The following is a 14,998-nucleotide window of genomic DNA, read 5'->3' as shown; positions in this document are numbered from 1 at the left end:
GAGTGCTTATTCCGTGGGATATTAGAATAGTGGAAGAAAAACTGAACTTACGCATAAAGACACAAAGGTTAAATAGGACTGCTATTTCTAATAACAAGACCACTCCCTAAAATCGCTTAAAAGGGGCCTAGCATCCACAGGGTTCCCTAGATGAGTGTGGTGGAAAATTTAAAATAATACATTTATGGTGGAAAACACACTGGTTTTTTGTACTGTGTGCGCAAGTGCAAGAAGCCTGGAACGCTGAATATGGACTATTAATCAGTATTAACAAGTGATGATTCTACATTTTCATAGTTACTTAAGAACCTTCATGCAAAGATAAAGTCAGATGTCTAAAACCCAGACTGTATGTGTGAGATTGCATCTTCCAAGATGATAATGCTCACAGCCACACCACTGGATACGTCTAACATTCATTTCATACGTATTCCCAGGTGAATTTAGGCTGTTTTGGTCCGCAAAAACGACAGTACACAGTAAGTTCATTAATTATTCCAATTCCTTTATTGAAGCAACAAGCATTTCTATGAACAGAAGGCAATTATTTTGCAGCTACAGCAGCGGGCGCGGGAAGGTATCTCTTACAGAAAAAAACGTTATAAATTCCAAAATGCGTTTAATTTCCAGGCCCATGCCATGTTGCTAGACTGGGAACTCAGATTTCATTTTCCTTTCTTTCTTTGTCATCTTTATGGTATATTCCTCTGATGACTGAAACCAAAGAATGCTGTTAGATGTCAGTAGGGCTACAGATATAAGAGACACAACTGTGGTAGACGGGAAAAGTATATTTTTCATTTTAGGAACGCTACGCACTCCAGCAGAAGAGCGAATTCATGACACAGAATCCTAGTTGTCCTCTTCGGTGTGTTTTCATCTGTCAGTCCATTCCTGCTGTCACTACGATGATGACAGCTTCGTAGAATCATTTAGAAAATGCATCCTGGAAAGAAAATAATTGCTTTTGGTTATGGTAATAAATGAACAATCTAAGCTACTATTATGCAAGGACATTTCTTGCTTCTTACATGTCAAGTTACTATTCAGCGTAGTATAACTATTTTACTACCAACTAGTCCCTCTTTCGTCTGAAGTATTATTTATGTCCACGTTGTTCGTTAGAGATGTCTATATCTGGAAGTCATCAAATCCATGCCAATTTGTTTTCAAGAAAAAAGTAAATTTATCTACTAAGGAAATGCACTCGTAATAAATATTCAGTTTTTTGGCAGACAGTTGTAAGTTAATAACACTGCCCGTCAACACAAGGGTGATATGATATAAACATTGATTATTTAATAATAATTTTATTTTGAAATGCCCAAGATATCAGATGAAAATGTTCAGAGCTATTCGTAGCTGTGTTGATAATGTTACGCACCAGTTGTCAAAAGTTGTGATAAAAATTAACAACTGGTGGCTAACATTTTCAGTGCTGATTCATGAGACAGTTGTATTTCGGCTTCACAACGGACAACCTCTTGGCAGCATTTTAAACTATTCAGAGAAAAATTTGATATAGGACGCAAAGATTCTTTAGAGCAAAGATTCTTTAGAGCTCGACATGGACAAAAAGCGCCACTTATCTGTGTAGATGCCGAATCGGGTCATGCGCTTATCAGAAACATATTTTATTTCATTACGATTTCTTTGCAAACACAACAAGTATCTCAGAAAAAGACTGCGAAATGAACCTCGACACACGAATTGCCAGCGCTGTTCAAAAATTCAAATTGTAATATGATTTCCCAACGCACTTGCACCAGAATAATTAAACAATGCAACCCATACACTCAAGCAACTCACTTAAAATTTTAAGAACATGATATAAGGGTTTTGCTTCTATTCAGAGCTAGATTGCTACATCTAATTACAAGAGTATTTTTGTGTTAGCTTATTCTAAAAAGAAACTGTTGCATTTGGTCAGGACAAATGGAGACATCATTTGCAGGTTTATGTTGCTTTTTTATTGCATTGGGAAGAGTTATGCTTACAAACGAAGTTCTATGAAACAAAATACCTGAATTACAGACTTCCAAAAAAAATTACAAATTCATTTGTCTATGGTCAATTTTACGATAATTCTCGAATTTTAGAGATCTCTATTATCTTCCTGCAACAGTCCAGTTTACGACCGCTTGTCACGTTGCATTGTACGTCAATGTCGATAGGCTAAAATGCTCTCTCTTGTATGCGTTACGTGATACGCACTTTTCGTCAAAGACCTGAATAGTATTCTCTTTTTTACATTGGCATTCATAAGACAGAGAAAGTGAGGATAACAGCTGTGATAACGAGCTGACGACACTGCCTCCTAGCCATAATATTGCAGTAGGGACGTATAGCCCACGTCTTCTAGTGCTGTTTCGTGTCTTTAGACGTTAGTTGCAGTGCAATGGTGCCACCTGTGCGGTATTCGACACACATTTCTCAGATGCCGTGAGACGCGGCGGTTGCTCGTTACACCTCGAAACGTAAGTATATTTGTGCATGTTAACTTAGCTGTCCAGCAGCTGAAAGTATTTATATATATTACTGCAGCTTCAAACAAGGTATCCGCATCAACTTAGAATTTGTAAAGACAAGTAGACACTGTGTAGGCCTTTGTGTCTGGTCCTCAGCTCTGAGTTTCCGCATTATCAAAACTCTAGTGAAAACTGACAAGTAGATGGAAGAGCTGAGTGGAACTTTGGAAATTTGTGGTAAGCTTCTATGGGCCCAAACTGCGGGGGTCATCGGTCCCTAGGCTTACACACAGTCACTTAAATTAACTTACGCTAAGAACAACACACACACACACACACACACACACACACACACACACACACACACACATGCCCGAGGGAGGACTCGAACTTCCGACTGGGGGAACCGCGCGAACTGTGGCAAGGCTAGGTAAGACGGCGCCGCTACCCCGCGCGGCATCTGAGTGGAATGAGAAAGTTGGAGAAGGCTATCAAGTTTCAGTTGATAAGTGGAAAGACTAGAAATATACACTCCTGGAAATTGAAATAAGAACACCGTGAATTCATTGTCCCAGGAAGGGGAAACTTAATTGACACATTCCTGGGGTCAGATACATCACATGATCACACTGACAGAACCACAGGCACATAGACACAGGCAACAGAGCATGCACAATGTCGGCACTAGTACAGTGTATATCCACCTTTCGCAGCAATGCAGGCTGCTATTCTCCCATGGAGACGATCGTAGAGATGCTGGATGTAGTCCTGTGGAACGGCTTGCCATGCCATTTCCACCTGGAGCCTCAGTTGGACCAGCGTTCGTGCTGGACGTGCAGACCGCGTGAGACGACGCTTCATCCAGTCCCAAACATGCTCAGTGGGGGACAGATCCGGAGATCTTGCTGGCCAGGGTAGTTGACTTACACCTTCTAGAGCACGTTGGGTGGCACGGGATACATGCGGACGTGCATTGTCCTGTTGGAACAGCAAGTTCCCTTGCCGGTCTAGGAATGGTAGAACGATGGGTTCGATGACGGTTTGGATGTACCGTGCACTATTCAGTGTCCCCTCGACGACCACCAGTGGTGTACGGCCAGTGTAGGAGATCGCTCCCCACACCATGATGCCGGGTGTTGGCCCTGTGTGCCTCAGTCGTATGCAGTCCTGATTGTGGCGCTCACCTGCACGGCGCCAAACACGCATACGACCATCATTGGCACCAAGGCAGAAGCGACTCTCATCGCTGAAGACGACACGTTTCCATTCGTCCCTCCATTCACGCCTGTCGCGACACCACTGGAGGCGGGCTGCACGATGTTGGGGCGTGAGCGGAAGACGGCCTAACGGTGTGCCGGACCGTAGCCCAGCTTCATGGAGACGGTTGCGAATGGTCCTCGCCGATACCCCAGGAGCAACAGTGTCCCTAATTTGCTGGGAAGTGGCGGTGCGGTCCCCTACGGAACTGCGTAGGATCCTACGGTCTTGGCGTGCATCCGTGCGTCGCTGCGGTCCGGTCCCAGGTCGACGGGCACGTGCATCTTCCGCCGACCACTGGCGACAACATCGATGTACTGTGGAGACCTCACGCCCCACGTGTTGAGCAATTCGGCGGTACGTCCACCCGGCCTCCCGCATGCCCACTATACGCCCTCGCTCAAAGTCCGTCAACTGCACATACGGTTCACGTCCACGCTGTCGCGGCATGCTACCAGTGTTAAAGGCTGCGATGGAGCTCCGTATGCCACGGCAAACTGGCTGACACTGACGGCGGCGGTGCACAAATGCTGCGCAGCTAGCGCCATTCGACGGCCAACACCGCGGTTCCTGGTGTGTCCACTGTGCCGTGCGTGTGATCATTGCTTGTACAGCGCTCTCGCAGTGTCCGGAGCAAGTATGGTGGGTCTGACACACCGGTGTCAATGTGTTCTTTTTTCCATTTCCAGGAGTGTATTTTATCTTTGCTCTCTTATGACTGTAGTAGTTCACAGGCTGTGTGGCTGCAAGAAGAACGGGGAAAATGGATATAAAACACCTGGCTGAGGTAACAGGAAGAAGATATTTTTGTGACTAGTAAATGCCATTTTATACGTGCAATGTACGTATGATAAAACGGAAAGTGGCAAATTTTAATCACTTTTTGGATCTAGTTACTGACATTAGTTTTCGAGAAAAATAACATTTATCAAAATCGAGGAATAAGGGATAGCCTGAAATGAAGAAACACTAGGAAAGTGGTACCTAAGCCTGCTGATGGCGTTACATATGATAATGTGAGTCATATATCCTAGTAGATTGAAGCAGAGAATGCGAAGAAATGCACAATGTGTTTAAAATGCAGAGTTGACCTGTGCATACTATAAAACGATTGTTTTCTGAAATATCATTAAAAATAACTTATAGGTTTTTTGTATAACTCCAGTGTATCAGTTACAAGTCAATCACCAGCACCACCGTGATCATCAGTAATTGTTCTGCCCTCTGGCAAGTACAGGCGTCGTACTTGACCATCTTTCTCCGTCTTACGCCTCCCTCTTTAGTTCCACGTGGCTATCGCTTCCTCCCTGAGACTGCTGATTGGTATCATCTTCGAACCTGGCACCTCAAGATGTGGCCTAGCCAATTTCATTCTTTCCCTTATGGTGTCCAATAAGTTTCTGTTCTTATAAACTCAGCACCTCCTCATTCCTCGCCCTTTCCCTCCCACTCACGTCCTCTAGTTTCTTCCGTAGTCATATTTCCAGCACTTGCAGCCTTCTTTCCTCATCTTTTCAGAGAAAATTCGAGTTTCCGCAGTTTACGAAAATTTTCCCCACATGTAGCATTTGGCCAATCTTCTCCTCAGCTTTTTACTCACCGGCTCACATAGTTATTCTCTCTTTTTTGTTGATTGACGTGTATATGAAATTTGGATTTTAATTCCTGTTTGTTCCACAGAAATGGTATTATTTGGTGATGCATATAATTATTTTGCGCCTTTGTGTTCTTTTCTTGGAATAAATAACAGGCGCCTTGCGACGGACTGTGCGGCCGCCTCGTCGGAGTTTCGAGTCCTCCCTCGGGCACGGGTGTGTGTGTCGTTCTTAGCGTAAGTTAGTGTAAGTTAAATTAAGTAGTGTGTAAGCCTAGGGACTGATGACCTCAGCAGTTTGACCCCATAGGAACTCACCACTACCAAATAAATAACAGGTCTGAGGGAATGAATGTCAGGATGAATTATAAATCAAATGGCTCTAAGCGCTATGGGACTTAATATCTGAGGTCGTCAGTCCCCTAGACTTAGAACTACTTAAACCTAACTAACCTAAGGACATCACACACATCTATGCCCGAGGCAGGATCCGAACCTGCGACCGTAGCAGCCACCCGGCGCCGGACTGAAGCAGCTAGAACCGCTCGACCACAGCGGCTGGCGATGAATTAAAGTCACCATCAAAACAGCTGCATGAATTTGGTTTTTTATTACTGACTTATAACTTCTCCTCGCATGACAATAAATATAAAATGAAAAGATTTCAGGCAACTGCCTCAATGGAGACTGTATAGGCACCTGTGCCGTTGGGAATGGGGGGCTGGGGTAATTAACTGATGAGTCCGAGCTGAATACCATTTATTAACAAAAATATCCCTCAGATGAAGGTAGTACTCTTGGCTGGCTACAGGGCTCCCGCCCTCGCGGTTGCAGGGCCATCAGCTCTGTGGGACATCCTGAGCGCCACCGTTTCTCCAGTCATAGGCACCGATCTCAACCTTCGTCTAAAACAGGTAAGCGGTTCACTTACAATGTTACCAGAGGCTTTAAGCACAACAGCGATACAGACAATGAAAATACTGCGGATATTTTAACTTGAATTCAAATAATCAAAGCAATTTCATTTCATTTAAGCTCTCAGAAACTCAGACAAAGAAAAATTGAGACGTATATCCTGACAGACTGACTGAAATTCCTATCTGTAAAGTATATCCATTCATTAATAAAAGTTTTACTCGATAAAACATTAAAGAAAGTGACCACAAGTAAAATCTGGGTTTAATTACTTTGGCCCCATGGACAAGAATCTTTTAATACATAATGTCCGCTTTTGCATTACTAGTACAACGGGCAAAATAAAACGATACCTTTAGACGGATAATTCAGAAAAGTAAGTGTAATGCCCAATTCACTATTGGCGGCCAACGCTGTGTTCCCAAAACATAAACATTTAACACTCCATGCTACGACGCTGTATTACGGTACACCACATCCGCGTCTCACTAACAGGATGTGTCAGGCAGAGCTTTCCGGAAGCACCCCACGCTTCTCACACAGGGCGCTCCGCCGATAACGTGCAGGCCAGTTGCAGGCCAGCGCCACCAGAGTCCGCCATCGGGCGGGCGGGCGCGTGATTTCAGACAGCCGGAACGATGCACATTCGGCAAAAAACAACAAAACAAGTATAAAATAATGATACGCATTTCCAAATCAGACCATTTTGGTGGAATAAACACAATAAAAAAACTGGAATTAAAATTCATATTGTGACGAAACAAGCGCTGTAGGGTTTGAGAGGTACAGAGGCGAGAGAATGCGCCGGGACTTATCCCAGTTCACTGCTACTACGGCCACGTCATCATAACGCGCCTGTGCGTAGCATACAAAGTATTGCGCCATAATCTAAGGATAAATTTAAAAATTAAAGTTGCTTTTCCGAAATTTGTCAACATATGCTCCAGTATATTAATGTTTAAATTGTTAAATCTCAGACTGATCAGATAAATATGTTTCCCTACATACATCGTTTTAAATAAAAAATAAGCGGCGCTAAATAATGAAGCTAAAAAGACAAAAATTGTTCAGAATGTGCAAATGTACGTCAAAATCAAGTGTTACCAGCCTCAACTTGATTGGAGCAGTGTTTTGGTCGAAATCCAAGTTTTTACGAAAAATTGAAGGTGCTAAATATTAGACTTAGAAAAAAGAAAATTGATATGAAGCGTCAGTTTAATATGAAAACATTAACTACAGAGCCCCAGTAAGCTACCTCTAATAGTTTTCGAGTAATTCACTGAGAACTAAATTTGGAACAAAAACGTCTTCATTTGTAGTAGATTAAGTATCAGTTATATGAGGTTGAGTCAAATGAAAACCTTAAATTTGGAATAACAAATCGAAATTTCGCGCCGTTATCCTGTAAGTTGGTAAGCGTGCTACAAACAGCGTGTAGAATGGCCTGTAGGTGGCAGCATAGTGCAGATGCACACATACCGTCGCAGTATCAGTATAAAGATGGCCGCCCCACTTGCGACTTGCACCAGGAAACAACAGCGTTCTGTTATTCGGTTTTCGCGTAGTGAAGGTGTGAAACCTATTGAAATTCATCCACGAAAGAAGGTTCAGTACGGTGGTGCATGTTTGTCACAGCAGCAAGTCTACGAATGGAGTAGGGAGTTCGCAAATGGTGTGACTTCAGTGGAAGATGCTCCTCGTTCAGGTCAGGCACAACGAGTTGTGACTCCACAGAACATTGCAGCAGTTGAAGCCATAGTGAAGGAAAACCACCAAGTGATACTGAATGACGCTGCAGCATGTTTACAGATTAGTCATGGGTGAGCACAACACATTGTGCATGATGTACTCCAGTTTCGCAAAGTGTCTGCAAGATGGGTGCCACGGCAGCTGACTCTTGAAGTGAGACAACGACGTGTTGATGCTTGTGAAGAACTTCTTCGGCGCTTTAAACGAGAAGGTGATGGGTTCCTTGCAAGAATCGTTACTGGGGACGAAACCTGGGTTCACTTCCACCAACCAGAGACGAATAGAGCAAGCAAGGAATGGCGCCATTCCTCATCACCAAAACCAAAGAAGTTTCGAACAGAACCATCAGCAGGGAAGGTTATTTTGGAGCATTACATGCCTAGAGGGACCACTGTCACCAGTGCATCATATACAGATCTCCTAAAAAATCTGTGGCCTGCAATCATATTAGAGCGACGTGGATTGCTGTCAGCAGGTGTCCTTTTGCAACATGACAATGCAAGACCCCACACTGACCGTACAACAGTTGCAACAATCACAGATCTGCATTTTGAGTGGCTTCCTCATTCACCATACTCACCAGACCTTGCCCCAAGTGATTTCCATATGTTTGGACCACTGGACGCAATGGGAGGAAAGAAGTTCCGTTCTGATGAAGAGGTACGCCAGGCGGTGCATGAATGGTTGAGCGGACTACCAAAAGAATTTTTTTCTAAAGGAATTTATGCACTTTGTAACCTCTGGAGGACTTGCATTGAGCGTGGGGGAGATAATGTTGTAAAGTGATACAGCTTTGTACCACTTCTGCACAATAAATAATATTTAAAAAATATTTAAGGTTTTCATTTGACTCACCCTCGTATTAATGATAGTTCTGACTACAGAACTTGGTTAATTAAGATATAATAAGTTTCAAGACTTTGATGCAAATACAGATCAATACAAGGTCTCTTAAAGATGTAGTTCAGAGGTCATATTCTACTGTTAGTTCCGTTCTAAAAATTCTAGCCGGAAAAGTTTAAATCCATGGGAGCTAAAACTTTTTTCTGTGATTAAAGCCAACTTAATTCCATTCGTACAAAAATTACGAGGATTGTTAATTGATTCATGACCGAGTTACTAAATAATACGTATCCGAGAAAGCACCCATTTAGAGGTTGCTACCGGGGCATGGAGTGGATGACTGCAGGTGTTCCCTTCGGCCGTCCGCTGCGCCCATATATAAATACGGCGTGAAAGGTAGTGAATCTTTACTTCGCATCCACCTACCACGCGGTCCGCGTCAGTCAGACGCCGGCTTACGCCCTACCTCGAATGACGTCACAGTATGGTGCTGCTAGACGCACGTTTTTGGCACAAATAGGAAGTGCACTTGCGAGGACTTTACACCGACCTGGATCGCTTAGATTATGCTGAGGTGTGCCGCCCGTAATGTTAACAGAATCGGGTGGTAGTAAGTGGTGAGATTATTTTCCACTATTGTGGCGAGCAGTTAACTATGATTATTAAAGGTCAGGGCGAAAGAGCATTTAATGGGTACTCTCCGTAAAAGTCGCCTCTGAACTGCTCATAGTGCAGCTTATGATAGAGACGTAATTATTATTATTATCAGCAGGGGCGATTCTAGAAGTCGGTCAAGAGGGGGGGGGGGGGGGGCTAATGGGAGGGGGCGGGGAATTTGGGGGAATGGAATATCGCTTAACAAAAGGAGAGTTAGCGTCCTCCACCGACAAATTGGTAAAATTTGGTGTTGCTTAAAGTAGTTTTTAATAACTGTTCTGGAGTTCAGGGTGAAAAATCTGTATTAATAAATAACAAGACGTCCATTTTAAGTTAAACGATGTTTATTGGTTTAGATAGTAAGCTATTTTCCGTCCTTAAAATGTGTCTGAAATACATTGCAACCTATATTGCTACATAATTATTTTTAAAAACTGATTGAATCTGTTGGAAAAATATATGCGCTGGTTTCTGAAGTCATTTTATACAGTGTAATATGATACTCCATTTCGGAGTGGGGGGGGGTGCTATAGCCCCTTAGCCCCCCTCCCCCTTGCCACCTCCCCTGATTATCAGGAAATTACTATTTTTGCGTCTGTACTTTTCTTAAATATAAATGAATCAGTTTGAACTCAAAACTTTTATTTATAATTATAGTTCCTGATCCCGCAGAGTAAACAGAGAGTAGAAACATTTCTGTCAGTGAACAGAGGAAGAATGTGTAGTTGCAGATTGGAAACTATGGTCAGTATGTTCTCCATCGCTTTCTGGTTTCTGGCTGACCACAAAAATAGTTTTCAGGCTCTCGTAAAAAGACGGCGCCGCTACCCCGCAAAATATCAGATCATGTATCACTGCAGTGGCGGCCAGTTATCATGTGGTATGGACCACTGTAGATATCACACAAAAATTATTTACCTTCGAATTCAAGTTGGGAATGGCACTAAAATTACACCATTTCTCTTTGAATGTGAGCTGTAACTCACAATAAAATTACACCATTTTCTTCGAATGAATGATAGTTCGCAAATAAAACGGACCAAAACATTTGTTGTAGCGCTCTCTACGCGATAACTAGAAACGCTACGATCCATTCTACGTCATTACTCTGCTATTCACAATAAAGTGCATGGCAGAAGGTTCAATGAACCACCTTCAAGCTGTCCCTCTACCCTTCCACTCTCTAACGGCACGCGGGAAAAACGAGCACTTAAATTTTTCTGTGCGAGCCCTGATTTCTCTTATTTTATAGTGATTATTTCTCCCTATGTAGGTAGGAGCCAACAGAATGTTTTCGCAATCGGAGAAGAAAATTGGTGATTGAAATTTCATGAGAAGATCCCGTCGCTACGAAAAACGCCATTGTTTAAATGGTTCCCACTCCAATTCACGTATCATGTCTGTGACACTATCTCCCCTATTTCGCGATAATACAAAACGAGCTGCCCTTCTTTGTACTTTTTCGATGTCATGTGTCAGTCCCACCTAATGCGGATCCCACACCGCAAAGCAATACTCCAGAATAGGGCGGACAAGCGTAGTGTAAGCAGTCTCTTTAGTAGACCTGTTGCACCTTTTAAGTGTTCTGCCAATGAATCGCAGTCTTTGGTTTGCTCTACCCACAATATTATCTATGTGATAGTTCCAGTTTAGGTTATTTGTAATTGTAATCCCAGAGAAAAGACGTAGCCGTCTCTTTCCTACTGCGCATGTTACGATCTGACGCCCCTTTCGGAGCTAAGAGCGCTACGTTGCTCACAGTCCAACGTCAGCATTTTTCTTTGAAATTGATTGTAGCGTCCTGTGCAGATATAATGTATGAGTACTTTTTTTAAAGATTAGTTGACTTGACGGCACTGTGAATGAGTGGTGTAAAGCGCAGACTACTAATTTTCAGATCTGTGTTTTATTTTATTTCTCTTAATCTTAGATTATCATAAAATTTAAAAATAACAGTTCAGTTTATCTACGTAAAATTTATATTTTCAATTTACTTGCGATTACTACCCTTGCAGTAAAAAGGCCATGGTGGTAAAACAAGCGAGTACACAAGGAAATCTAGTAGGGAAGTGTTTTCTGGAGACGACCTACTAATCGGCCTCTTTTCCAGCAGATCTTTGGAGGAGAAAGTGCGATTTAAAGGGTTAGGTGGATGTACTACAAATGTAAATCTAACAGCACAGAAACACGGGACGAGGCTCTCCTCTGGCCTATCTCACACTGAAAATATCGAAAGACTCGTAAAATATTTTTATCGGCTGCTTAACTGTCCAGAAGCAATCCATCTACATCATACTCTGCTTGCGACGTAATGGTGTGTGACGGAGAGTACTTTTGTACCAGTAACTGAGACTTCCAACCTTGTTTCACTTGCGAATGTCGCGTGGGAAGAATGATTGTCGGTAAGCCCCTGTATTGGCTGTAATTTCTCTAATTTTCTCTTCATGGCCATTACGCGAGAGGTATGTAGGGGGAAGTAGTATACTGTCCGACTCTTCCAGGAAAGTGCTCTCTCGAAATTTCGGTAGTAAATCTCTCCGTGATGTACAACGCCTGACTTGCAACATCAGCCAATGGAGTTTGTTGAGCATCTCCGTAACACTGTGGTGCTAACTAAACGATCCCATGACGAAACGTCTCGCTCTTCGTTGCATCTGCTCTATCTCTTCTATCAGACTTGTCTGGTAGGGACACCAAATAGATGAACAATACTCAAGAATGGGTCGAACAAGCTCCGTATAAGCCACTTCCTTCGTGGGTGAGTTACATTTCCTTAAGATTCTTCCTATGAATCAGAATCTGGCATCTGCTTTTCCCAATAATTGTTTTATGTGGTCATTCCGCTTAAGGTTGCTCGAGATAGTTGCTCCTTTTTACAGCGGTTTGTCACCAATAGCGTAGCTATACAGTGGATTTCTGTTTCTATCGACAAGCTCTAATACTCAGACATTCGTGAAAATCTAGAAGAAGATTTAGCCCCAACTAGCGAAGAAGCTGAAGAAGTTATTTAAACCTTATAAAGGTACTTGGCGGAGACTCTATTACAGCAGAACCTTTGAAATGGTCTCTACCAAAAATAAGAAAAATGAGGTAAAATTAATCTTTGGGAAATCTTAGCCACCAGAAAAGCTCCCAGGAGAGTGGAAGGTGACCTTGACATATCTACCGGATAAGGGAGGCAATAAACAAGATGTTAACAACAGAGGAATTTCTTTACAATCACTTCCTTGTAACGTATTTTCCAAGTCTATGTTAAACAGAAACAGCGCTGGAGAGTAATTTAGGTGAATATCTAGGTTGTTTTAGGAAAGACAGATGATGTTCTGAACCAATATTTCATCTGAAGTCAATCATTTGGCAGAGATTATTGTGTTAAAAATTGTGTGTAGAATATTACGCAAGAGTAGAGCATGAGGAATTTTTAAAGCACCGTAGTCATAAACACATCTTTGTGAATATGTTCTTCGAGAACAAGGGTCCACAAATTGCCAGTCGCCCATTTTTTCCAAAAACCTTTTATTGTATTAAAACACAATGAATTACAATTTTATACAAAAGCTGATACAAACTCGATCACTATCCAACTATTCTTCAAATTTTTACGTTAATGAAAGAATTACTTTAAAAAATAAAATAAACAATAAAATAAGAGACATTGTCGATCAATATTCATACCCCCAGCATGAACCGATTTTAACTTACATGACCGCCCAGAAGCGGTATTGGGAAATCGATTTACGAAATCCGCTTTTGTGAGACCCATGTAAACGGGTTGTTAGAATAGCGAATAAAAACTCTACCAGATTTTAATCAGTTTGAAGACAAGACGGCAACGTACAGACGAAACAATCAAGAATTAAATGCCAAACAAATGAAATGTATCGTAATAAAGTGACTGTAATTTTTATCGCGAGAATGAATTATTGGATCAAGACCCATATTGGAAATAGTACCATCAGGTCCCACTAGACCGCGGGACGAGCGAAAGCTATGACTGAATTTTATTTATTTATTAATTGTCGTAGTTACGCATGAACCGCACCCTAGAAGATATTTCAGTCCGTGTTTCACAGTTATTTTTGTTATTAAAATCAATTTATTATTAAAATATAAGGCATGTCGTTGTGATAATTCCAACAAAATCGCTAGATTGCAGGCCGATGAAAAGGTCGAACAGAATGCGAGATTTCCCGAACTGTAACGTAAGCTGTTCGAACAGTTCGAGTCGTGTTCAAACACAGCCCTACATAAAATTTTAAAATTTAAATAGCTAGATTTCTATATGTAAAATTAATTCAATCAGTTTAATAACGATTACTACCATTGTAAGTCAAAAGGCTATAGGCCACCACATTGTAGCACACTGTACTGGAGATGCGAGAGCTCACCTTTGACACCCGGAACCTGCATCGAGCGGTGTAGCCACCGGCGGCCCGTACCACAAAAGTCACCCTCTTGGCCTTGCTGGAGAGAGAGGACGGCTCGCCATTGCCTGCCCGCTCGCAGCGGACCGCGTGGTTTCCCTGGGGCTCCTGGAAGTAAGGGCGTTCTCATATTAATTACATGAGTAGCTGTCGGTACTTTTGTTTACCTCCTACGGTATCAGTACGGATACCCACTCTGTTTGACAATGACTACGGAGTAACTGACATTTGCTAAGAAACAACTGCCAATTCCTACGGAAAAACCGACAATGTCTATGGAAAATCTGACCAATGACATCGGAAGTCAGTACAGAGGGAAGGACGTATGAAATGTAGCGCAGCCTCTGCACGAACGCTCTGTATGCATCTGGCCACCAGTTATAGTGGAGAGAGGGGAACACGCTATACACCACAGAATGTGCACGATATTCATTGGTATGGCCTAGGTGTTATTGTCTGGGTAGATATTACGCACAATGTCCGAACACCGCTGCATATCTTTGTGCAAGGTGCCGTTACAACAAAGCGATATTGCTGGGAGATTATTCTGGCTCATCTCCATCTGTTTATGGATGCGGTAGATCCCGACTTTCTGTTTATAGACGAAAATGCCCGCCTACACAGAACTACTGAGGTGTCGGACACACAAGAAAGTGAAGATATTGAACGGTTGCAATTGCCAGCGTATTTTCCGGATCTAAACCCTATACAGCTTGCCTGGGATGTTCCTGGCAGACGTGTTTCTCAACGAACACCCTCTCCCCGAATCGTGCAATAACTGAAAACCGCCTTGAGAGAAGTGTGGGTGCAATAACTGAAAACCGCCTTGAGAGAAGTGTGGGACAATATCCAAGAACTCCTCAACAATTCGGTACCCAGCATTAATAAAGGATGCAAAATTTGAATTAGTGCCGGAAGAGGGCAAATTCCTTAAGAGTGCAATATTGGGAGTGTGAACTGTGTCACACATAAACGTTATTTATGTCAATTATCTTGATTTCCTATGTGGTGAAATCTGTACTATTTTTCGTTACAAATACAACACTCTACCTCTATTATGTGTGTACTGTGATTCATGTTGCCATCATTGC

The 14,998-nt window shown here is 42.5% G+C and overlaps 1 protein-coding gene across 3 annotated transcripts in view; it reads right to left on the bottom strand.

Annotated features, from left to right (window-relative positions):
- Nucleotides 1-484: 484 nt before the first annotated feature.
- LOC124711537 overlaps nucleotides 485-14,998 on the bottom strand; it is a 54,155-nt gene continuing 39,641 nt past the window's right edge. For 2 of the 3 annotated variants that reach the window (XM_047241669.1, XM_047241671.1), the window contains exons 3-4: nucleotides 13,872-14,015; nucleotides 485-946 (exon numbers count right to left, since the gene is read on the bottom strand). In XM_047241669.1, coding sequence (XP_047097625.1) covers nucleotides 933-946; nucleotides 13,872-14,015 — 158 coding nt within the window. In that variant the 3' untranslated portion in view covers nucleotides 485-932. Of the gene's footprint in view, nucleotides 947-6,073; nucleotides 6,225-13,871; nucleotides 14,016-14,998 lie in introns of those variants that run through there. The other variant, XM_047241670.1, reaches the window with a different exon arrangement.

This window comes from Schistocerca piceifrons, chromosome 8, assembly GCF_021461385.2.
Source record: "Schistocerca piceifrons isolate TAMUIC-IGC-003096 chromosome 8, iqSchPice1.1, whole genome shotgun sequence".
Classification (NCBI taxonomy): Eukaryota; Metazoa; Arthropoda; class Insecta; order Orthoptera; family Acrididae; genus Schistocerca; species Schistocerca piceifrons.
Note: the sequence above shows the minus strand (reverse complement) of the source record. Positions and strands in the feature narration are given on the sequence as shown.